General features: G+C 34.1%; 4 protein-coding genes and 2 long non-coding RNA genes across 14 annotated transcripts in view; 3 read left to right on the top strand and 3 right to left on the bottom strand.

Annotated features, from left to right (window-relative positions):
• LOC106621820 (uncharacterized) overlaps positions 1–10211 on the top strand; it is a 34652-nt gene extending 24441 nt beyond the window's left edge. For 2 of the 5 annotated variants that reach the window (XR_011396646.1, XR_011396647.1), the window contains 2 exons: positions 595–2089; positions 6875–7011. Coding sequence is in view for 2 of the 5 variants with exons in the window: in XM_014240815.3 (XP_014096290.2) it covers positions 6875–7215; positions 8265–8385; positions 8479–8682; positions 8759–8824 (732 nt within the window). In the remaining 3 variants the exon portion in view is untranslated. Of the gene's footprint in view, positions 1–594; positions 2090–3792; positions 3933–6874; positions 7216–8264; positions 8386–8478; positions 8683–8758 lie in introns of those variants that run through there. The other 3 variants (XM_014240815.3, XM_014240816.3, XR_011396648.1) reach the window with 3 other exon arrangements.
• Positions 10212–11896: 1685 nt separating this feature from the next.
• LOC118681449 (uncharacterized) lies at positions 11897–12642 on the bottom strand. The gene is made up of 2 exons (XR_004977182.2): positions 12192–12642; positions 11897–12134 (listed from the first exon to the last, which is right to left on the bottom strand). It is a non-coding gene; the product is annotated as an uncharacterized lncRNA (long non-coding RNA).
• Positions 12643–16114: 3472 nt separating this feature from the next.
• On the top strand, positions 16115–20009 carry LOC106621822 (transcription factor 15). 2 transcript variants are annotated; one of them, XM_036366122.2, is made up of 4 exons: positions 16115–16263; positions 16331–17040; positions 19272–19402; positions 19494–20009. In XM_036366122.2, exons 2-4 carry the CDS (start codon positions 16886–16888, stop codon positions 19616–19618), a joined length of 411 nt encoding a protein of 136 aa, XP_036222015.2. In that variant the 5' UTR covers positions 16115–16263; positions 16331–16885; the 3' UTR covers positions 19619–20009. The 2 variants fall into 2 exon arrangements, with proteins under 2 accessions (XP_036222015.2, XP_036222016.2); XM_036366123.2 differs by having other exon boundaries at positions 16119–16263; positions 16331–17037.
• On the bottom strand, positions 17061–18561 carry LOC118681450 (uncharacterized). Its single transcript, XR_004977185.2, has 2 exons — positions 18445–18561; positions 17061–18394 (listed from the first exon to the last, which is right to left on the bottom strand). It is a non-coding gene; the product is annotated as an uncharacterized lncRNA (long non-coding RNA).
• On the bottom strand, positions 19990–22531 carry LOC106621821 (gastrula zinc finger protein XlCGF57.1). 4 transcript variants are annotated; one of them, XM_036366120.2, is made up of 8 exons: positions 22166–22531; positions 21836–22092; positions 21652–21769; positions 21435–21590; positions 20962–21342; positions 20461–20907; positions 20278–20401; positions 19990–20220 (listed from the first exon to the last, which is right to left on the bottom strand). In XM_036366120.2, exons 1-8 carry the CDS (start codon positions 22362–22364, stop codon positions 20118–20120), a joined length of 1785 nt encoding a protein of 594 aa, XP_036222013.2. In that variant the 5' UTR covers positions 22365–22531; the 3' UTR covers positions 19990–20117. The 4 variants fall into 4 exon arrangements, with proteins under 4 accessions (XP_036222013.2, XP_014096293.2, XP_014096292.2 ...); XM_014240818.3 differs by having other exon boundaries at positions 21848–22092; positions 22166–22530; XM_014240817.3 differs by having other exon boundaries at positions 21652–22092.
• An 856-nt stretch (positions 22532–23387) lies between these two features.
• Positions 23388–24119, top strand: l(1)10Bb (BUD31-like protein). The gene is made up of 2 exons (XM_014240812.3): positions 23388–23627; positions 23684–24119. The coding sequence occupies exons 1-2, from the start codon at positions 23534–23536 to the stop codon at positions 24022–24024; spliced, it is 435 nt and encodes a 144-aa protein (XP_014096287.1). The 5' UTR covers positions 23388–23533; the 3' UTR covers positions 24025–24119.
• Positions 24120–25409: the final 1290 nt, after the last annotated feature.

Below are 25409 nucleotides of genomic sequence, written 5' to 3'. Positions count from 1 at the left end.
ATGCTAAAATTTTGAATGCTTTGCTTAGCTGCTTTCAAGTTTTGCTACATTTTACACAACAAACTACAGTTATGTAAGTCGATTTTGTAGGCACTATGATTCACATTAAATTATAATGTGCTCATAATAACACTCTTTGTTGGAAATATAGTTGAAATATATTGAAAGAGCTAGAAACCTTATCCATTAACCAAGTAAAAATGAATTCGCGACTCCGTTGAAATTTTGGCTCAGCTAGACGAGCTTCTTTTAATATTATATTATTTTATTTAAATATACTTTCGATTATATAACTATAACTACTTTCCGCTAAGCGAACTAAAAAAAAACTCTCATCAAATAGTTGTCATACAAAACAAAAAAATTGGTTTATAAAAATATATTTAAAACGATAACCTAATTGGCTTATAATCAAAAGCGCTCTCGCTCTCTCATAACATACGCATCGACCCAGGATTATAATAACAACGAACTCATTCCAGAATCCAAATTCCGTTCATCTTCAGAAATGCAAACCGTAGCCGACTCACAAAGTAGTATCTTTTTTTCTGTTGCTCTTTCTGAATTTATGCACTATTCCCCTTCCCTTTATAGCAAATCGACGACATAGTTAATCGCATTATAGGCCAGGTTATACGTGTTGCCGGACCGAGTTTACTGCCAGCATTGCTCGGCAATCGACCCACGACCGAACGTTCAGACTTCGATGACGATTTTGAAGATGATGATGACACCAGCAATGATGTTAGTTCTCGGGATGGTAATAGCGACGGTACCAGCACAAATGCTGGGAAAAATGGAAATGGTGGCTCGCGTGTAAGCATTGCCTTGCCAACTTTTCCACCAGAGAGTGGTTCTACTACTCAAACGCCACCAGCTGCTTCAGATAATGTGAGTTTAGAGCAAGCAACAACTGGCATTGCAGCATCAACATCAACAACGACAGCAGCAGCAATTACAACAATCGCAACAACAACGCCCGCCACCACAATTACAACTGTGGCAACCACCAGTACCCAGACAACAACTGAATTGACAACAACTACCAGTCGGCCCGTTGAAACTCCCACCACTTTACCAAGTACAATAACCACCACTGCCAGCGCAACTAGCCCAATTACCATTCCTACGCCCACACCAACGATCCTTTCACCAACAACATTACCCTCAACAACTGTTGATTCCATTCTTGTTATACCTAGAGTTAAAAGTCAAAGTAGAAATAATGTCATTCCAACCGAAATAAATAGCAGTACTGTCAATCCAACCACAGAGTTCACCGAAAATACCTTTAACACCGTCACCACACCCACACCTCCCGCTCCTGCCGAAACCGCTCCAACAAGACAATATCCTACCGATTCTCCATCAATATCCGATATTTTAAATACACCACCCAGAACAAACACAATTGGTAGCGAAACACTACCAACACCTACAATACCTGCCACCTATATAGGTAGATTTGAGGGTGATGTAGCATCACCCGCCACATCACAACAACCATCATCATCGAATGCGTTGCCGTTGGCTGTTGATGTTGATCGATCACAGCTTGTTGCTTTAGTCGACAATATAAATCGTTTATTGAATTCACCAAATCTTCTTATTACCAATAGCAATAATCTAAATACACCACAATTCACGACAACAACAATACCAATCACAACAACGCCTTTAAAAGCAGTTTCAACACAATCATCGGCGTTAAATTCAACTGCGAATATTACTAAACTTCTACCGGTGGCCAATTAATTGGAAACATAGAAAAATAAACAAGAAATACCTATCAGCAACTATCACAAGTACAAAACTTAAATCACTACAACAACTAATATAACTGGCAGCAATAATGCGAACACATGTTGGAAATTTCCGTTATGTAATTGGCTAGTATAACTATATACAACAACAACAACAATATCTTTACACAAGCGAATGTATAGAGAAAAAAAAACAACAACGAAATCAGCTAATCAACAACAGCAACACATTCCACAAACTAAATGCATCAGTGCATAAATAAGTAGCTCGCTAGTTCACCACGATCGTCAATTTCCTCTCAGCAACTTTATCGTATTGTAATATCGTACGTTACATATTCTTATTTACCCACGTTGTAGTCGTTTCATATTCTCACCACATCTACAATTCACCAACGATATACAAACATATATACAAATAGTTACATATATAAATATGTATATATGGTTGTTTATGTTGTTGGTTTAGTTGTGTCATTGAAGAAGTTCGTTATCTTCAGTGCACTTTCATCGTTTATTACTCCCTACAAAGACCGTGAGTTATTGGTGTTTTAGTTTGTCCTCTCATTAAGGTTCCTGTGCACTCATCGTAGATCATTTTTGTGTGTGTTTTACATTTATGTGGCACCAGTTCCGGTTTTATTCACAAATTGAAGGCATTGCCGTTTTGTAGACATATGAATCCTTGCATTGAAATTTACTTACCTATATACGTAACGTTGACATACTAATAATACTCAACTAAATAACCTATACTCGTATATACATATATGTACGTGCTGCAAAAAAATTTATATATTCTTGCAATGAAAATTATTACTTATATGACTTAAAATAATTAGAATAGGAAAGGTATTGAAAATCAATCATAGCTCCTTAAGACAGACAGAAAACGATTCTATAATCAGCTATGCCACAACCAGATTTTTTGGTTAAAAAGCCGTTAAAAGGAATCTTACATTAGTTGGAGAACATCTTACATTACTTGTAGAGCTAACAAGAAATCTTAAGGAATGATCCTGTAACAAGTAGCATTAAGTATTCATGAAAATTCTGGAAGAAGTTTTTATACAAATTCTACAACTTACTTTTTAAGCTTATCTTGCCTTACCAACCAAAAATAAATATGAATGGTCCTAGCATTTTGTTGAATATCAATGAAAACAGTGCCGCTATTAAATGCTTTTCTAGAAAATTAATGAGTCCTTCAGCACTTTAAGTATTGCAAAATATAACAAATGGTCAATAAAACATCGCTTCAGCACTAAATTGATTGCTAAGCTAACAAACAGCTGAAGGCTTTCAAATATTTTTTTGGTTAAACAAATATTATGAACTCGCACCCAACAAGACAACAAACTTTAAATTTAGAAAACTGTCTTAATAAAAATTGTTCTTGAAGGTTTTCCTTTTATATATGGTAAAAAATAAATCTTATGAATCTCAATAATTGCCGAATACTATACATTATTTGCAGCGCTAAGTAAATAAGTAATATAACCTCTGAATATTTCGTAACCAACCAGTAACTAAAATACATGAAAGTATATAAAAACTATATAGTATATATGTATATCATTCATCCTCATACATTGCCGTAAAATCGTCAGCAAAAGGCATGAGAGTTTTCATAATTCAGAAAGAAGCAAAATTTGGTAAAAATATGTATTATATTGAAAATTTGGAAAAGTTTTCTTGATTTTGCATTGTAAAATTAAAATTCTTAATATGGTTAGTGACCATTGAGAAAGGGAAATATTTTTAACACCTTCCTTGTCTCATTCGTAAATATTGTTTTTAAAAACTTCGTGTCTTAACGGTTGTCTCCTCTACTTTATATACACAATAATTGCACCTACATTTTGCACATACTATTTCTTTGGTCTAACTGTCCGCATACGAGAAAAAAGTGGGCACCTAAGCATGATCTTTTCATTACTTGTTTGAAATTTAAAAAAAATATACCCTATGTTTCTTACCAAAAATCAAAACACGATTCGAACCGTCACTGACTGTGCTGTTGTTGTAGCAAATCGATGATCAAGTGAATCGTATAATTTCGAAAATACTGCGCACATTGGGGCCCACTGTACTGCGTACCGCCGTGCAAGGTAACACCGCAAACCGCGCACGCACCAATTTCGACGCCGATTTTGACGATGATGATGACAGCAGCAGTAGCAGCAGTAGCAGCAGTAGTAACAGTAGTAGCAGCAGCAGTGGCTCTAGCCTTAGTTCCAGCAACGGCAGTGGTACACGCGTCTCCATTGAGCTGCCAACTTTTGCGCCGGATGAAGATGATGAGAATAATGAGGTGGGCAGCGCAGACACTTCCAGCGGTGTAGCGACATCTACTGGCAGCACGAAATGTGAGTGGGCGTGTGCGATTAAGTATTGTTTTACTATGTAAAAAATGTACTGCAAGTGTAGGGCGCATACACTTTGTGCGGAATGTAATGCAACAGCTGTCAATTTGACATTTCGTTTAACGGTTGAATTGACAGTGGCGTGCGCCTATGTAACGCAAACGTTACTATTTTGCAAAATACTTAATTTTAATGCATTTTAAAATTCGAATTTTTCAAATTCTTTTATTTTTTTTTTATTTAATTGTTAACAGAAATGCAAAATTCTTGAATTTGATTGTTAACGAATAATTGGCAACAACTAAAACGAATTGGCAACATAAAATTAGTATAAAAATTTTTAAAATTAATATATGCATCTAAACAACAAAAATTATGACAAAACAACAATTGCAAGGCAGCGTACAACTTTACACCAAACCAACAACACACGTAAAACGCATGGAAAATAATAATTGTAACTATGAAGACGGTCGATGCTACAACAGACGCAACAACTGTCAGTCTAACACTGAGAGAAATTACTAAATGAATATACTTTAATGTGTGAAAAATAAAAACTACTTACTTTAACTTTACATAATTTTCTTTTACTCTTCCACTATGTCTTTAATTCTCATTTGAATGTCTTTTCCACCATTCACTTTAACTAACTATTTATTAACTTTAATACATGTCCAGCGTGTCTAGCAGCATCTATACTTGTTCTCTTTGTATGTACGAGCGTGTGTTGTAAATTTTCATTAATCATTTTATAAGTACTTTCATAAAAGACGGTCATTTGAATTGTCATAATTATTGCAAAACTGACAACTTTATTTTCCCTATTTTCACTCTCACGCAAATACTCTCTTGTATCGCTCCATATGTTTCACTATCTCGCATTGTCGCTCCCAAAAACTGTTGAATATTTATGAAACTTTCAGTATAGTTAAACCGAGATTGCACACGAAGACTTTTATTGTTTATAATCACACGGGCGGCAATTTTAAAAATTAAATTTTTTGCATTCCTTTTCATATCACTTATTCAAATTCTTGTATGCTTCAAATACACGGTGCACAAAAATATTTACATACAACTACAAAAAGTAGATATTAAAATCAAAATTTCGAACATATTGAAAATATACATTTAAAACTGAGTGCAATTGCAACCATGGAAAGTATTTTAAAATGAAAAGGAATGTCAAATTGCGTAACAGCGAACTGTTACGAACTAAAGCACGAATGTCTTTCCTCGTCGTCCCCTTACCTACAAAAAGTACAGTTTAGGTGACAAAAATTTTCGTGTGTGAACTCAGTCTAAAAAGATAGGTATTAATGGAATAAAGTTTTAGCGCAATGAGGTCTGTATATTTAGCAAAATTTACTTTGGAAATATATGATAAAAATTATGCGACAAGCTTTCTTATGTAAATGTATGGCTTATCAGCACTACAGAAATTTATGAAAATTCTGCAGAGAAAAATATTAAAATCGTGGCTTGGTTACATTACAGACTTATTTAGTGTAGTTAAAAAGTTTGCAAGGAATCGCTTTACTGTATAGCCTACGAAATTTCTTATAACAGTAGATTATGAAGAGAAACGCTGATTGAATATAAGAAAAAAAACATTTTTATCAAGCGTTCTTTAAAGTGCTTCTCCGACTTTTGAAGTTAATTGAAGCTAGTACTCATCATCTACTGTCATATATATTTGCACTTATGTTATACATATGTGGCATAGTTTTTTTTCCATATATTAATAAATGGTAGGCATCTATGGAAATTATTTTGTTAATTAATTGGCTTAAAACGAAATTTCATAATTCTCATGCTTTTTGTTTTTCTCTTTTTCTTTCTATTTACTTTCATATTTACGCATACCATGATTCGAACTGTGAAATAATCCACCAAACACCCACACACCTACACCCAAAAAAAAAATTGAATAAATCATAAATTAAACGCATAAAATTTTCAAATGAAATTGTGCATTTTAATTTGGAACTTTGAAATGGCAACAACAAATATTCTGCAATAAAATTACAAAAACTATAAATTGCAAAATTTTTACAAATTTCCACAAAAAAACTATAAAAATATCACTTGCACGTGCATCTTTAAAAACCGTTCACAAATTATTTTTATTAACTGTAAATACTGTACGCTAAAACTTCAAAACACTACATCTGTCCTGCTCGTATTTGCACTTATGACTGTTGCACTTTGCTAATGCTTTTATTAAATCAAATATCTCACCCACTTTCATAACTTGTTCTACACAACCTTTTTGCCATACTATATCTATGACTTATCCTGGACAAACACTTCACACAACAAACGCATCATAAATTACGCCACACACACATATACATACACCTATCCTTCAACGCGCTCTTGTATATTCTCTCACTATCACACTTTACTATTTCTCTATGATAAAAAACCATTGCACACTACAATAAAAACACGTACACGCAAAACCCACAAACAACAAATAATAAACATGATAAATCAAACAAATTCAAACGAACCACATTCGGAAAATATCCACTTCGATAAATCTTTATCGCTAACTTTCTTGCCACAATCACTCAATAAATATACGATCACAACATAAAATAAATTAAAAAAAAAAAAAAAACAACTAAACTGGGTTGGCCATTACCAAAAAAAAAAATTTGCAATTATTACGTAATTTAAACGCAATTCGAACCACGGTGTTGCGATGACGTTGAAAATCTTTGCCACAAAACCCAGAATGGTGCAACCGATACACAAATCGATTTATCGGCCATAAATAAACAACTTGAGGAGACAATACGAGTGGCACGACAAGTAAAGGAAGCTGAGGCTGCGGCACAAGCTATTGCCCAACAACAACAACAGCAAACACCGTCATCGCTACCAGCACAATTGCCGATACCAAGCAAAACCGATCCCAATGCGCCCATTCAGTTGAGTTTCAACAACGAAGCTCGTGACAGCTCAAAGCCCGTCAATAATGATCTACGTCTGACCGAATCGAAATCCCCGGCCATTGATGAGCTTACTTTGGACTCCAATGAGGACGCAGCCGATTTAGATGACCGTAACAAGAGGTAAGTCTTATGAGTTCTCCATTAATGGTGAGTATTTGAAGTGAGCGAACTGCATGTTATGTTGTGAGAGCTATTGTAGACTCTGAGTACATGCTGACCCTACTTAGAGAGGGAACAATTCAGCTTTGATCTAACACATTCGAACCGCTGGAGAAATTGGCAGGCTCTGAATTCACTCGAAAATAATAATAACAAGTTAATAAGTGTGATCCTTTAAAAGTTTTTGATTAAAGTGAAATACATTTATAGAAAAAATTTATTTACCAATAGCTCGGAATCTTACGATATTAAGTATTACTATACATAGTCTAGTTGATACAACCACAGGACCCTCATAATAAATTGTTAGATCTATTTCTTGATTTCATTCTTTTGCATAAAGTTAGTCACTAGGAATTGAAGTAAAAGTCTTGCTGGTATTGCTCAGTTTTTATAAGAATGCTATTGACGTGGGGAACCAAAAGCTTGTGGTTCATTTGTATATAGCGCTAATACATAGATGCGTTTCCAGTTGTAAATATTAAAGAACAATAAGGGATTCTGTTTGCAAATCATACCTTTTTCCTGATGCAAGAAAGCCTCAAGGGTCTCTTAGATATTCCACAAATATAATTTTGCTTATTAACCTTTCCGTTAAGTTGGAAATTTGGAACATCGCTGTTGATGATCTGTCGGTGAGTTTTGGAAACAAATCAGAGCAATTTTCAAATGTTATTCCGATTTGCATTTTTTCGCCGAAACATACTGCTGCAAACGTCAGGCATATGAGTTCATTTTGACAGCTGGTTTGCGCTATCTCTTTAGTAATTTCTATACCTCCAAAGAAACAACCTACATATATAATATATGTACCTTGCAGTTCAGCTCTTGTATTCACCATTAATTATTTACTTTAACTGTATATAAGTATGTATGTACACTTGATCAAACCAATTGGCTGAACACGTACAATTAACGCCTAAACATCAAACTTCATACATCTACAAAAAAGCATGAAAGAAATTCTGGTAACACAAAACACACTAACCAATATGAAAAAATTTCAAAAGTAATTTGTTCAAAAGGTTCCTGAGCTTCGGTGGAGCCGGAGTAGCGGGCGGTTCAAGCGGCAACACTGGTAATGCCGCACCTAATGGTGGTTCGGGAAATTTCCTCTTCGACATCATACGCGTGAGTTAAAATATAATATTATAGCCGTCCATCTTCCTACATAGACAGCGGTTAACTCTTACTCTACTAACGCATATATTTTCTACCAAACAGCTGTTCTCAGGCAGTGTTCAAACTCAAGCTGGCGATGAGGCGGCCAACAGCGCCAACAGTGTGAGCGGCGGCGGTGATGCCGATGGTGATAGTGATGCGAATCGTGCTGCCGATGGCTACACGGAAGGTATTCCCGGACCGGTTACACGATTGGTTGTGCTGGCAAACAGAGGCTTGGCCAATCTGATACAAGATTTGATATTGGTAAGTTAATTAATCCTGCGAATCGCGCTGTAAAGCAGAAATGGAAGTATTAAACCAAATTTATCTTAATTTCCAGCGTATTGCGGCAACCAGCGAGAAATTCGTCAACTTCAAGGCCAAGCTTATCACAGCGCTTATCTAAATACACACCAGTTAGCAGCTACAGCTGTCGTCATATCACAAAAAACTGCCTTTGCCCATGTTCAATACTCTTACAACATTTACATACACGCACATACACAATAAGAAATCGCTTTAGCAAACTCATAAATTAGTTGAAATTGGAATTGCCATTATATCAAACAAAAATCATTGCGGGGCAGCTGAAACATATACGAAAAACCGTCAAAAACTATTATTGTAAACTTGTAATATGTAGAAAATTAATACTTATAAATGCATACGATATGTTCGCATCGCCAAAAGCAACATTCATGAAATGCTTATGCGCCAATTACATAACCTTGAAACTACCGGCAAGAATGATAAAACTGAAGCGTAGTCAAATACAATCTAACTACAAAACATAAATACACACAATAGATATGTTATATTCCTAAGAGTGTATCTTTTCTCAACGAACTTAGCGGTGATAGCAAGTGAATAAAAAATTTACATAACTTGTCAAACGAACTTTCATGTGTTCGTAAGCTCACATGTAAGCTTGTGCAAAAAATTTTGGTTGCGCCAGATTTTCCCAGCGTAGATACAGGAATGCGTTGTAATGAGGCGCACAGCTAAAAAATTTAATTGATATTATTATTAGTGTTTATAATGGCTATTACTTCATTTACTTTTCTCAACTTTTTTTAATAATTCAACACAACTACAACGTCTATTGTATTTTATGTACATACAAATTCCTTTCTTTATACTATTGTTTACTCCTTTTATATATACCTTTATGAATGAAACATTAATTGACTGTGGTGTTTAAATAGCTACTTTATTTAAATTGTATTTTTTTAAGGTTAAAAATCTTAAAGAAAAAATCGCAAAGCTCGACCTACTTGCAACACTGATAGTGTTTGCGACAAAAGCGCATTACTTGTCAAAATTCTCCTGCTTTATAAATGTTGTTAATTATTATTTGGCATAAATAATTTACGAAATCCTATATATAATTAATTTAAGCATTTTTATTTACATATACATATGTGGTTTTTAGTTACTCATTACTTCTCTTAATTTTTAAACGATTACTTTACGTTTTTGTACAGAATTTTATTCAGCGTTTTAAGCAAATTTAAAACAAAAATTAATTATAAATGGTTAACATGCAAATATAAGCTCTTAACTCGTCACGTACAAGTTACTACCAACTAAGAGTTACTAAAAGTGTATGTAATTGTATAATCATATGGATCATTTGTTAAATACATATAGAGAATATAAAAAAACGTGTAAATTTTGTACTGCAAATATTAGCGTACTGTTCAGAAAATATTAACTTTCTTTAATTCGATGTACATTTGCCTGTAAATTTAATTTTGTAAATAAAAGTACGTAAGTAAAAATAATACTAAAAACTTGAAGTTTTTCTGCTGCTATTAAGGCGACTATGACCTTTTTGACAATGACGTACAGTGTGGCGCTTCCGAAATTTGCCGTAAGTTATAAATTTGAAACCTTTAGGAGGCCCATTGTGATACCACCGAGACTAAAATCCCCTCATATAATTTTCTCGTCTCTAACACAGTCCGTGCTTCTGCTGAAGTTCATCAGTACAAAAAGTTTAATCTGAGCAATCTCCGAAATATCATCAAGAAACCCTCGATCGATGGTTGCTATTCTTTTTCTATAGAGAGCTTTACATTTGCATAGAAGATGTTCTATAGCCTCTTCTTCTTCTACCTTCTAACAGCTTGTACAATAGTCGTTATATCACGTTCCTAGTATGCGTATATACATACTTGTATATACGAGTACATGATCGTATATTCCTCGTTGTGAGCACACTACTTGTCTGAACAAGAAGTCTTCTTTTAATTGCTGTGATCTCCGCTCGGAAGGCACTTTGCTTTCCATGAAAGCTTCATGTCTAAATTAGTCCCAAGTAGCTTGCTCTATCCCCTATTGTAAGCCTGGTACCATTTAATAACGGTGGCATAACTTCTGGAGTTTTCTGATTCTTAGTGAACAATACTACCTCTGTCTCCTCCGTAGCGAATCTAGAACTGACTAAAACACTTCAGCTGGCTGAAACATACATAATTACAACCTGAACCGCTAACGTATATACACTCGAACTAAAGTACAGGCTAGCGAGCTCAGTAAGTAGTCATCAGGAGCCTCACACATGGCCCCATACATGCGATTTTATACTAGAATAACAAACATCATAGACAAATCTTTGGCGCCAAACTACAATGCATACAAAATAATACAATACTTGGAGTTTATTCTGTTGAGAGATGTTACATCAGTCTATAATATTATATAATATATTATATATGGTACAAAGTCAAGCCGGAAAATAGAAAATCATTATATTGTATTATATGGGGGCTAGGGAACTCCCCAATAGGCCACATTATTAACTGAAAATTTAAATTAAATCTCAATTATGTAAAGATAGCCTACTTAGATATATTATCTAATATATTGACCGATATTTTTGCTATAAAGTCTGAGATGATCATATTCGATATCTAAGCGCTTGAAAAGTTATAGCCCACTTTTTAGAAAAAAAGGGTCACATCTTAAAAGAACTATTTCTGGGGAGGTTTATTTCGATAACTTCCTATTGGTAGGAAGTAAGCGCGGCTGTGGTCCGATATTTAATTTGTTCTTTACAATTTAAATGAACCATTGTGTCCAAAGCAACAAGAATCAAGCAACCACTTTTATTGGTCAGAGACAAATTACATACTTTTTCAAGTTTTCCAATCATTTCTCTAGTAACTCGGTCGGTCTAACCATTATTTTGCTACCTCTTTTTGAAATCAAACGTTCAGGGATAAGTTAATACGACTGAAAACCGATTTTTAAGTAAAATGCTTTACTCAAACCTTTTACTGAGTTGAGATTTCAAACACATCTGTTTACATACTTGTGCAAGCATAAAATACGGCAACCTTATATTTATGTAATAGGATTATAGCATATTTGTTCACAAAATCTCACCAACAAAAGCCACAAAAGTAGGAAATAAAAAGTTGCAAAAGAGCTCAAGAGGAATTATTTCTTACTGCGACGTATTTAAAACAAAACATTTGAATTAGTTGGATCATTTTATTAAATCTTTACAATTTTCTTACCAAAAATTACAAACGGATTAAATAACTGGAGAATGCAGCCAAATATCTATTTGCGGTATATTACTTCTTATATTTAGTCACTGCTACTTTCAACAATTAAAACTTAAATATGGGCTTAGGATTTTCGTTGTTCTTCGTCTTCAGGTTCATAAATTTTTTGTTGATCGTTTCATCATGAAATCGGTTGTAGTTCTGCTGCAAACATAAACAGGTTAAGATACCGAATTAATGCACAACTCATTTACTCACCCCAAGGCAGTGACCGCTATGATGCCATCCTCTACAAGATACCCGAAATATTATGGCCCTTAAACCTGAATCTTTATTTAAATTGTTATTAATAAAAATTTCTGAGGTAGCAATAAAACAACAACAGCTAAAAAATATGATCGATGCGAAAGAAAAAAATTTCATTTTGTGTGATCATATGATGAATTACTGAACGACACTGTTTCCGCAAATCTTGTATTTATTACTGTGCAGAGTACCACCGGATTTTTGTGAAAGTAATTGTCAGCTGATAATGAAAGAATTGTGGTATGTCTGTATGTATAGTTTAAATGAAATATTCGATAACACTAAAACTGTATAAAGTAAACACAAATAAGGAAGATCATGTGCGTGCGGAGTCGATCATTAAATATTTTTGTAAGTGGTATGAATGTTAAGAGCGAGAAATATTTTCTGGAAAAAGTGTATAATTAACATAGTTGTCTTGTCACAATTTAATGGACAACTAATTATTCGAGATATCTACTTCAAAGTCAATTCGAGTTTTTGGTGATAACACTACATATATGTAGCAATATTCTGATGGAAACATTCTTTATACTCGTCGCTCAATGCTATCGTATTTTTGAAAAACTAATAAATAGAAGACAATCAATTTTCTGACTTTTCATTTAGTTAGAAGAAGTTATTTTGGAGAAAACTACCTCTATAAATTAGGCCAAGCGCCATGCTGCACAAATTTTAGCACTTAAATTATTCAATGAGACTGTATGTACTTTGAGGAATTTTAAATAATATCGTTTTATAGGAGAGGCATATTTAATACCAGAATCTCACATAAATTTTTTTTCTCTTTGTTTATGAATTTAAATAGATTGAATTAAATAAAAACCTGGTTAATTAAATTTTTCACATAAACTTTGAGGTTTATGTGAAAATGGTGTTAAAATAAATGTTATTATATTACGTACAACTTTGCTGCACAACTTTTTTCTTTTTTAGACTCAGAATCTATACAATTAATAATTTAAAAGTTCACCTTATTACTTCAAGACAGACATGACAAATCGTCTTATTATTTTGATTATTTTGATATACGAGTATGCTGCATCTATACTTTCTTTTGCTCTTGCAAACATTTGTTACTTATGCTTAATGTAGCATGTTGTGAGAGTACAGAAACAAATGAATCATCGGATAGTGAAAATCGTCGTAATCATGAATGAATTATGCAAATGTTACTTTGCTGTTTGTGCTGTTTCGTGCACATAAGTATACTCATAGAAGATTGCGACATTTTGTAGGGATATTATATAATTGTTGGCACAAGTAGGTACCCATATGAATCCGTTCCGATGCAGCATTTTTTGTTCCGACAACTCGTAGTTTATAGGAGAGCAAAAACTAGAAAAGGGCACCGATTTGCTCACGCTCAGGCAACACATTGTATTATTTTTTGTTAGAGTTCGCTGCTAGTGAATTTGGCATTGCTTTTCTGACTTTCAAATATTCATAACATAATAAACCGAAATCGTCCCATAATTGTTCAAGCCTTATGTACCGAATATGAGGATCTTCGCACACATAGGTGACTTTATACTAAAAATATCGGCCAATTTGTGATATATACTTTTATTAATCTACCTACATCTAGGCATCTTTTCCTAATAATAATGACGCCTGATGCCACAAATAGTCAAAATAGGTCCAGTACTGCTCCTAACCCCTATATACATAGTATTTAAATGAAAATACGGCAACATGAATATACCTATATGGAATCATACGCATATAATTCTTGCAAATTGCAAAAGTATCTGTGTTAAAAATCTTTTAAAAATGCAGCCTTAGAGTCGAGCTCAATCAATAATTTTTTACCATGTTCGGGGTAGTCGATTACATGTGAAACCTTTACCAGATAACCGATTGGAATCCATGGATCCCTGTTTTACTTTCTGTCACAGATCCTCACAGAAACTCGTTCTTATTGTGTTTGATCCGTGCTTATGGGTTCCTTCGTGAGGCCAATGATATTAACTAATTCACTCTGTTTCATCATTTCATGTTGATCTCCAAACAAAATATCACGACTTGTCATAAAGTTTTCTACATAGCGTTAGTGCGCCTTGTGATTTTGCTGAACAGTGTACAATATTTTTTCCGGTACGATTACGGAGAAAGTCTGCAAAAAATGCATGATCGTTGAGTCTGGTGGGGTTGCCATTGTTTTACACCAACTATATTTTTTCCCATCAGGAAATAATCAAGAATAAACACGTAATTCGCCTTGGAGAGTATTCTAGTTCAGGTTAGTACTGTAGGTTAAGTTTATAGATTTACAGCCAATAGAGTATACTATCAAAATCAACTGCAGCAGCTGCACTATTGTATGTAAAGGGTGTTCTTTTTTAGACGTGTAGTTTTCAATGTGGTTATATTTCTTTCGGAATCTGTCTTTCAGACAGCTGTTAACATATTTGATTTATACTCAGTTTGGTTTGCTATTTCACACTTACTCCGGAAGAAGACCCAAATGAGTCCATTCGCCATGCGCAAAAAAAAATCCACTTCATTGAAGATATTGGGGAAGGATCTTGGTTAGAGGCTTACAAAATCCAACCCGTGCAAGAGTTTAAGCCAATGCAAGACCATCAAGCGCGTCGCACGTTCGATGAATGGGTCCAAATGAGATGGCCACCGATCCCGATTTTCACAACAAAATTGTGTTCAGTGATGAAGCTCACTTTTAGTTCAATGGGTATGTTAATAAACAAAATTGTCTGATTTGGAGTGATGATAATCCCCAAGCCATTGTTGAGAAGCCAATACATCCTTATAAAGTCACTGTTTGGTGTGCTCTATGGGCGGAATTAATCATTGGTCCAAATTTCTTCAAAAATGAAAACGGCCATATTGAAGCCCTGATTAATGACTTTTTCGTGCCCGAGATTTTTTGGAGGATGTTGATGTGTGTGACCTTTGGTTCCAACAAGATGACGCTACATACCACAGAGCCAACGAAGCAATCAATTTATTGAAGGAAGTTTTTGGTGAATGCATTATCTCGCGTCGTGGGCTTATGACAGTGCCTCCAAGATCGTGCGATTTAACCCCGCTGGACTATTTTCTGTAGGTTTGTAGAGCAGCCCGAGACGATTGACGCCTCGAAAAAATTTTTAAAACATAATGGCAAGCCATTATCTTTACAATAAAGCTAAACTCTTGGCCATAACATTGAATTATAATTCATTTCTTCTTGAAAATCACATATCTAAAGAAAACAACAATATTTATTTGCGTTATATTTACTTAGTATATATGTATATAGTATTGTGCAATTTTGAAAACGCTAATAATATCAAATTGTTAAAATAACAACCGTCTTGGTTGCACTTAACTATGTTCCTCAGCACGTGCAAACACATGTCATAACAAACTATTTTCATGTCCACTTCAAAAGGGCACGCCCCCTACTGGGACAGGGCAATCGAAGAAAACTAACATTCTCTCAACTAAGTATAAGAGCTAAGTTGACGTCACCACAAAAAAATTCTCACTTCATTAAGGAATAAATGCTTTATTTATGCACGCTTATCAGCACTTTATCAGAGATACTCTTCATTTTTAATTAATGGCGATACACATGCTGCTACGCGCTGGAAGAGCTTGAGCCACAAACACTACTTAGAATTAAATATGTAGGAGTAACAGTAAGCGCTGTCGAAAAGTTAACGCAATTTAATTTAGCGTAATAATTGAAAATCAAGAGCGCAAATGAGGGATTAAGGCTTAAGTGGATCTTCAAGCAGTTGTTGCTGTTAAGTATATTAAATAGTTTATGGGGGTCGTGTGAGGAAGTGCGGCGGGTAGCCTGCTGTGCCCATATCCGCAAAACAAGTACCAAACCAAATGTTGAAGCATGGAAAAGAGAAAATTATAAAGGAATCTTAATACAGAACAAAGAATTTTCACAGCCCGTTCCAGTTGTTGTCAAATATTTAGACTTTTGTTGTGTGCAGTAAACTCCTACAAGTGCATAGGCATGTCCCTGTACACAGCATTGTTGTGTTTGTACACATGATTATAAATGGTATACTTACATACGTAAATAGTTTATGGTCAATTTGTCGCCACTAACGACTTAATTCATTTCACAGACAGCGCGCCACCAATGTACTCTCACCACATCAAACTCGCATATCCACGGCTACTGTTGCTCAAATGATTAATTTTAAAAGCGGCACACTAACGGCACTACAACTATGCAGACGGCTGAGTGGTGGGAGGTGCAGAAGGAAATTTCTGAAATAAGAGATCAGCGATGATCATTAACTCATTAGTTAAAAAAAATGCGCACACACAAGTGCACATTCGTAAGCGTTGAAGACCGTTCGCTGAAAGTGGAAAACATTGAAAAGAACATCGCCATGAAGAGCGGACGCGCATTTCTATCGTTCTCCTACAATTAGTTGCCAACTAATTGTCCAGCAGTGTCAATTAACTCGACTGGAAGTGAAATTTTACAAAGCATTTCAATTTATGTGCAAAATAGTATACATATATATATATATTTAATGTATTGATAAAATTGATACAGTTCACTAATTAATAAGTAAAAACTGTGCTCACCAAACAAGTGGCTTCTTTATTCATATAAATAGTTAAAATAGTGTATTATCATACTATTTCTTCATAAACCATTCTTTTGAATTATGGATTACGAATTATTGCATTATCCGTTGGTGATGGATATGCTGTGTGAGCCTCAGAGTATTAGTCCTGCGCACTCGGATATCTCCAACGGCAGCGAATCGGGAAGACCACGACAAGAAGTAAATGCACGGGAGCGTAGTCGTACACAAAGGTTGTGAGTTGAAAAAGTGTTGATTTGTTTGAAATTTAATTATAATCATTATCAAATATATTATATAATATAACTATTGGTAGAATATTTTAAAAATATATATACCACTGTGATCAAAGAGTGAGGTGAATTCGTTTATAAAATGTATATTCTTTATTTATTCTTCCAAATAAATTGCATGTCTTTCAAAGTAATCCTCCTCCGATAAAATGTACTTTTATCAACACTTTTTCCAGGCCTCGAAACATTCGGTACAGTCTTTTTCCGGTATTGCCTTCAAGACATACTTCGTTTTGGTTTTTTCTCCTTAATCGTGTCAAAACGTTGTACCCGCTCTGGCTTTCTGAGTTTGCTGAATAGCCAGAGGTCGCACGGAGTCAAATCAGGCGAATACGGCGGTTGCGGAAAAATATGAGTCGAGTTTTTGGCAAAAAAGTCGCAAAGAACGAGTGTGACGTAATGTTGGAACCAAGAGTTGTTCGTCCATATTTCCGACCGTTTCAGACGGATTGCTTGACGCATAACGCTCAAATATTATTTGTTGTTGTTTCTTTGTCAATCGAAGATTTTCAAGCACCAAACCTTTGAACCTCTAGCCTTGTTCATCACTTACAGTCCCAAATTTGCCGGAAAGAAATCGAGATGAGAGTTATTACATTACAGATATTTAAGTCTTTGTAACATTCCGGTTTATGATTTCCTAAAAAACTTTACACAACGTTCACAAAACAATTTTAGGCGAGTTTTTCCTGATCGTTCAGTTTTTCTTCCAAGCTCTTACTTATTCTTTATCAGTTTACATATTTTTTGACTTACAAATATTCACTCTTTAATTTTTGATTCGCTTAGAACAAGTTCCGGAGTAGAATCCTGATTTTCTGATCGATTTCGTTCTAACAAAAACTGTCGGGGTCGTAAGAACACTTTCGTGGCATGTTTACGATCTAACAAACGTATATGATATTTGATGTAAGTTTGTCGAATGCAATAGTTATACAGTTGTATAAATGAATTATTTTTATAAAAAGACACGTATATAACGTCAGAAATGAATATGTAGCTGTCACAAAAAAACTCGACGTGATTCAAACAAAATTACTATATATTCTTAATTGGGATGGTACACCAACGTAAACAAAAATCATCAAAAAGTTCGTGCGACAAAAACAGTGTTTACCAGTGTAATTACCAAGGCAGGAAATGCGCTACACTGTACCGTAGTAATTGATACCGAAATCTCAACCAAGTTTGCTTAGATTCTTTGGTATTGTCCCAATTTTCTCATGAAGCTTGGGTGTATTCCTGCCATTGTCATACTGTTAGAGCATAACTAAGTCCTTAGCATGGGCGCAGTTATCTGCCAAACGATCAAAATAAGTACGCGCAATGTTTAGATAAAATCCTTACCTTATTAGGTAAAAAAGTTTCCTCCAGTGGCGGCAGCAATATTGTTTACTAAAAATGTTTAAACTTTTATTCGTTTACATTACAGTTTCCAATAATCTGGGGATCAATTAATGTAAGAGTATGTATATGTTATCCAGAGAACTTCAAAAGGTGCCTTTATGTCGCTCACTTACAATACTGGATCTTTTTCTCTGAGTTGTATCCAATGTAATGTTCACAAACCATCACTTTACGAAATTCCTCTGTATAATTGATTCAAAATACTTCAAAATAGTTTTAAATAAACAATTGTTCTAACAGTTTGAAGCCTAACCTTAAGACATTTTATAGTATTCTTATATTTTATTATTATTTTGAATAACTTACACATATTTTTTGTCCTTAATGCAGACATTTTGATCTATTTTTAGAAACCCATTAACATTAATTGTCAAATTAACTCTTGTCGAAAAGCTTCGCTATAGGAATTTGTTAATGTAATCTTTAAAGATTAGGGTACAATTGGGAATGAATTAGTCTCCAACAGATAGCTTTAGGACACTATCTGAAGATATGTTGTGGAGACCAATTAATTCCCAATTGTATCCTATATCTCTATAAGGTATTGATAAGCCCCAAACGAACATCTTCATGGTATAGTTGTAAATAAATTAAATTTCCCTTCAATGCGATTATAGACAAACCTTATTTGGTACGATTTTTTTTTATGATTCGACCTACTATCGCAGACACTTCCCGAACTTGTCCCATTTTTGTACATACAAAAGCAAAATTTCTTTAAAATATTATTATTTATTTAACTGATATTGTTTATAAAATATTTCTAGTGTTAATTCCGCCTTTACAACGCTGCGCAGCTTGATACCTACCGAACCGTGTGATCGTAAATTATCAAAGATCGAAATACTACGCCTGGCTAAGAGTTACATAGCGCATCTAGACGCTGTTATAGTGACAGGCACGTAACGAAATCGTATATGGCACTTGAAAATAAACTAAAACTTAAAAAAATAGTAAAATTTAATAAAATATTCAAACATATTTTACAGGCAATAGCGACAGACCGTGTGCAAATTATTCCAGTCAATATCGCTGCGAAAATATGATTTCAAGCGACAAACCTAGATCAACTATCTGCACATTTTGCGCAACGTTAGGCGCAAATAAAAGTTAGTCGGACGGAGCAGTTTTAAGGTGCACATACGAAGTAAATATGTATAAATATACTTGCATTCGTTATAAAATTGCTTGTATATACATGTATCACTCATTTGGTATATATGTACATATATGTATACACAGATGTACTGTATAGTGCAGTGATTCTGAGCTTATGTTACCATTCGTTTATTTGTATGATATTATTATTATAATTTATAACGGACAAAATAATAATACTAAAGTGGAACTTAATTATACTGTCAAAAAAAAAATAGTAATGATAAAGCGAACAAGGCGTAAAGAGGATAACGAATAGTTTGACAGCATATATTCATTCTACCTATTAGAATTTGGCCAAAGAAGGTAAAATATAAACAAAATAAATGAAAATTTTTTAATTGCAATACTGTTTGCTTTATTAAGGAACTGTTGTACATATGTAGATTTTTTGAGAACTAAATAATACATTATATATATGTAAATATTTAAGTCCTTTTTTATGCATTAGTAACTCAACTCCAAGGCACTAAATCATCATTATCAAGTTGGGCAAAATCCTTTTCTGCTGTTGCCTGCATTGGCTGGACTTTCGATGAATTTTCAGCATTAGAAGCGCTTTAAACAAATAATTTTTATAAATATATATGTATAATTAAAGAGCATGTGTCTTACTTGTTGAAATTGTAACACTTATCCCCAAAATCACTTGCAACTTCTTCAATTAGCATACTTTTATCTGTTAATTTATCAACAGTGTAATCCTTCGATTTTTGTGAAATATCAACACTTTCCAATGCTGCAACATAAGCAACAATATATGCATATTAAAATAAGAATTAAACTTATTCTTGATACCTTCCGATTTTGTGTCATCAATTAGCTGCGTCAACTTAGATGCATTAGCCTTTTCAGCATGCTGTTGGTTCATGTGCTTATTGAGATTTGCTTGACGCACAAAGCGGCTGGGACACAACTGACAGGAATATGGTTTATCGCCCGTATGACTAAGTAAATGCGTATTCAAATCGGTTTGACGTGCGTATTTTTTATCACAGTGCGAGCATTGTATAGTTTTGTCCATATGATTAAGCTTCATGTGCGTTGTCATCGACGAGTGCTGTATGAAGCGTTTACCGCATATATCACAACCATATGGACGTTCGCCTGTGTGGCGACGCTGGTGGCTTTTCAGCGTAGTTGGTCGCAGAAAACGATCACCGCAAAACTTACACTCATATGGCCTTTCGCCAGTATGTGTACGTATATGATGTTTGAGCGCATAAATTGTGGAGTATGCTTTTGCTGTAATATATTGTGTTTAGTATAGAAATAAACTAAAGAGAAAACTTAACCTACGACACATTGTACAGAGGTAGTCCTTTTCACCAGTGTGCATTACCATGTGGTAGCGCAACTTGGAAGCCGATATCATATGTTTACCGCATACATGGCACGGAAACATACGTTTTGGTTTGGGTTCTTTCCATTTACGCGGTTTTTCATGTGATTGTTGTTCTTCTTTTGCTTCTTCGGCTGCAGGTGTTTCACCATCGTTAGTTGGTTTCAAAATCGAGTCTTCACAGTCTTCATTAATAACTGTTTTTGGTGCTTTACGTAGTTTATTTCGTCCACGTTTCTTCTTTGTTATGCTACTTTTCGCTAAATGAACTTCCATGTGAGCTTTCAGACCAGCTGCAGTAAAATACCGTTGTTCACAAATGGCACATTTGATTCGTCCTAAAATATCAGAATAACAATTATAAATCAGTATTTTTCCACAAATGCCTCGTATTATATGAAGAAGTAGGAAAATTAATAAATACTGCAACCTTTGGGAAAAATTTGTGCTTCTGGCGAAAACATTGAATCAGTAACGTTTTCTTTAGTTGTATTTTCTTCAGTAATGAACTCGTCATCGTCATCCAATGAACGCTGATCATGTTCAAAAAAGTTCACAACTTCAGTTTGGTTGCAACCTTTAGCAGCTGAAATTCAGTTTTATTATATTTATATTTTAATGATTATGATTATATTCCAAACGTTTACTCAAAAGTAATTTTAGAGGTTTTTCGTCTTCGCTGTCATAAATGAAGTCAGAGAAGGTATGAGATAAGGTGGGCGATTCCGCTTTATTTTTAGTTGGTTCGATTTCAGCTTTTACTTCCTTATGGATTATAAAATTATATATTGCTTTTGTATGCGAAAACACAATATTTTTAAGATTACCAACGTCTGTACTAACATTGTCACTGTCTGACTCCTCCAGCGGATCTTTGTTACAGTTTATGATTTGCGTACTACATGCATCAATTATAACGGCATCTGCAAGAGTATAACCCAACATTTCATTGTTATCGGGTAACTCAAATTCGGATGCTGATGGCACCCGTCGTGCATTTTCTTCCCTTTGTGCTGTTATCTGAATAAGGAGTGATTCAACGCTTTTCTTTGCTTTGATATAAAAATCATAGGCATATTGAAGGTCGCCTAGAAAATATTATACAATATTATATTAGTTATTAACTTTAAATTATTACGGATTGCTACTTGGTAAACTCACGACTGCAGCTATTACACAGCCACTCGGGTAAGCCATCCACGCCAATTTCAACTTCCAGCTGCGTACAATTCTTGTAGGCCTCGGCATATGAAACAGTTTCCTGTTCCACGTCCACTTGAAAAACTTCTAATAGTGAAACATGTCTGCTTTTACATTTCCTCAAACAGACTCGACAAATTAGTTGTATATTCTTTGACATATTTCAGTATAATACTAAATTCTTTCACCATCACCTACCCATTATCTCAGTTTTTTCGATGGATTTGGAGATAAATCTTTTATTTACGAAAAATAAGCTTAGGCAAACAAAACATATTAAATTAAAATCCAAAAACAAAATAAAAGAGGTAATTTGCTTTTTTATCATTATACATTTGTTGACATTTAAAGAATGTATGTTTTTTTGTGCACAGTTGTCATAACTGTGGTTGTAGTCCTAACTAACTAATCCCAATGAAGAACGTCAGGATTGCCAGTTTCAAATTTATATATAGAACAATAATAAGCCGAATAAAGAAACTTTTGTGAGCACGATTAAAAAGTAACAACGTTGACTCGCAACAACTTATTTTTACTATAAAAATCGAATTAATTGGTTCGTTATTTTTGTGAAATCCAATATTTAGTGTCGATAATAGTCTTTGAGAAACTAACAATATGCTAAATTAAATATTTGTAAATCAAATCTAAGTATTGTTTAATAAACAATTTTAATGCCTAAAATCTCAATTTATTAGCAATACTATAATACTATACTATGTTCGGAATATCTAATATTAATTTTTATTTGTTATAATCGTCATAAATACAGTTTATTTGCAAAATAACATTTTCATAAACACCTATCAAATCACTGGTTAATTACCCAACACGGCTACTGAACGTATAACAAACGAGTTTTTTCGGTTTGTTTGACAGCGCATATTTTAACAACGAAGTTGAACGTTTTGGTGTCTATGTTTCACTTTAATAAACACGAAGAACTTGAACTTTGCTTGGCAAAGTGTAAAATAATGAGAGTTGCCCAAAATTTTGCTTTGCTTTGCCGCCTCAATGTAAACGAAGTCATAAGCAATTCTTCTAAAGTATTGGGATTTCGGTAGCCGTTACTGACTGGACAGTAAATAATGAATTTTAGCCTAGGAACAGTTGCTTAAATATGTCTATACGGCATCACTCATTTATGAAGATATTACAAACAGGTGGCAGCTGTAATATGATTGAAAACAGCTGTTTATTCCGTTGTGATTTCGTCCCGCATCCTGTTAATATTTAGCGTATTGTGCAAAACTCTAAAATACTATTAAACGTTCTATAATAGCAAAGATAAAACTATATTCTAAGCATATAAGTATATAAGATTTGAATATGCCGAAAGTGCGTCGAAGTCGAAAGCCTCCCCCAGATGGTTGGGAGCTGATCGAACCGACGCTGGAAGAATTGGAACAAAAAATGCGTGAAGGTATATATTTCTATCGTTTAACATCAATTTGTTAATTTTGTGTTATTTCTTCTTAGCTGAGACGGAACCTCATGAAGGGAAACGTATCACAGAATCATTATGGCCCATCTTTAAAATACATCATCAAAAGTCTCGCTACATCTATGACTTGTTTTATAGACGTAAAGCTATCAGCCGAGAGCTGTACGATTATTGTTTAAAAGAGAAAATAGCAGATGCGAATTTAATTGCGAAATGGAAAAAATCAGGCTATGAGAATCTATGCTGTCTGCGTTGCATACAAACTCGTGATACAAACTTCGGTACAAATTGCATATGCCGAGTACCAAAATCGAAATTAGAGGAAGGGCGAATTGTTGAATGCGTGCATTGTGGTTGCCGAGGTTGTTCGGGCTAGTAAAAAAAATACTAAGATTTTTAGTTGATAGTACATAAAATAAAGAATGTGTCAAGGTAAAATATTAATAAATAAAGGACTTATTTTTGAAGAAATTAATGTTGCAGAAAGTTTTCTATATAAGATGATTTAATTATTGGCTTAACCCATAATTGTATACCTCTACAACTCTCCTCCATCGTAGTCGTTTATAATTTCGGGTATTGTGGAGGCTATATTTCAATTACTATGGGAACGTTAAAGTTTTGTGCGGCTTGTACAGTTAAATGCATAAAATTAAAGGCTAAATAATCTAATTATCGTATATGACCGCGATATTGCATCATTATATTCAAAAATTAATATTGCCAATGATACGATGGTTCTGAGATGAACTCGATACCATCGGTAGTATTGTTCGTGTGATTATTTTGTAGGTGCTCTTAGTACATTATTCATGTTCTCTTTGTCTTGGTAGTTCTTTTTAGGTTATATGGGACTTCTTTGCCGTCGTTTCTGACCTGATCTGTATTTTTAAGAGCAACCAGTGCTAAATTGAAAATATCTGTAAGTTAATTTACTCCCGCTGGTCCAACATATATGAATATCTTATAGGGTCCCCGACATTTCCTTCTGCGTGACACAAATTTCGTGGTTAACTTAATATACCCTGTTCAGGGTAGAATAAGATTTTTCTATTATCAAATTGATTATGCGGAAAGATTTGATATTTTCCTGGTATAAGGCGTCGGGTTCATTGCATATTAGCATATGCTCACTAATATAGTCGCAAAAAACTAATAGAATGCATATGAAGAAAGCATATTTCAGAAGCCGCCATTAAGAACTGTTAACTAATTTCAAAGCATAATCGGATTCAACATCGGCTACTATATGCTTCCATATATAAAGCTCCAAAATTCATAATAATTTTATGTAAGTAAGACAATTCAAAAATAAAGAAATATATAAATTTGGTAAGTTTTTATTCCACATTTACATAAGTATTGTATATAAGATCAAATGATATTCTGAAATTTATATATTAATAAATATAAATGAAAAGTTCAAACACCCTAACTCCTTTCCCCGGTATGTTGCCGCAACCAATACGCCAGCTGTTACGAATTAATACCAGCTGTAGTATACTTATATAAGTACGTAATGCTTTAACTTAAAACTTAATTACCAATCCAAAAGCCTTTTGCATTTTACGCTCTAATTTAATTTTAATGCCAACGCGAAACAGCACAGACAACTGATGAGCAAATATACCGACTCACTTAGTCTCCCGTCTGAATCTGCAAAGAGCTTTTGTGCAAATACCGCATAAAATCTCCTCGAATCCACTGTCGTGTTAGGCAAACAACGAAATTTTCATGTTAAAATTTTCATTGCTCAGAAAT

Source organism: Bactrocera oleae, chromosome 5, assembly GCF_042242935.1.
Source record: "Bactrocera oleae isolate idBacOlea1 chromosome 5, idBacOlea1, whole genome shotgun sequence".
NCBI classification, from domain to species: Eukaryota; Metazoa; Arthropoda; class Insecta; order Diptera; family Tephritidae; genus Bactrocera; species Bactrocera oleae.
This window is presented reverse-complemented; position numbering and strand designations above follow the sequence as displayed.

Bases quoted from the DNA above. Each gene is read 5' to 3' on its own strand.
- LOC106621822 (XM_036366122.2), top strand. From the start codon at position 16,886: ATGGATTACGAATTATTGCATTATCCGTTGGTGATGGATATGCTGTGT. The intron at 17,041-19,271 runs GTGAGTTGAAAA...AAATATTTCTAG, and splicing joins CGTAGTCGTACACAAAGGTT to TGTTAATTCCGCCTTTACAA. The intron at 19,403-19,493 runs GCACGTAACGAA...CATATTTTACAG, and splicing joins AGACGCTGTTATAGTGACAG to GCAATAGCGACAGACCGTGT.
- LOC106621821 (XM_014240817.3), bottom strand. From the start codon at position 22,364: ATGTCAAAGAATATACAACTAATTTGTCGAGTCTGTTTGAGGAAATGT. The intron at 21,343-21,434 runs GTTGCAGTATTT...CTGATATTTTAG, and splicing joins AGCACAAATTTTTCCCAAAG to GACGAATCAAATGTGCCATT. The intron at 20,221-20,277 runs GTAAGACACATG...ATTTGTTTAAAG, and splicing joins AAGTGTTACAATTTCAACAA to CGCTTCTAATGCTGAAAATT.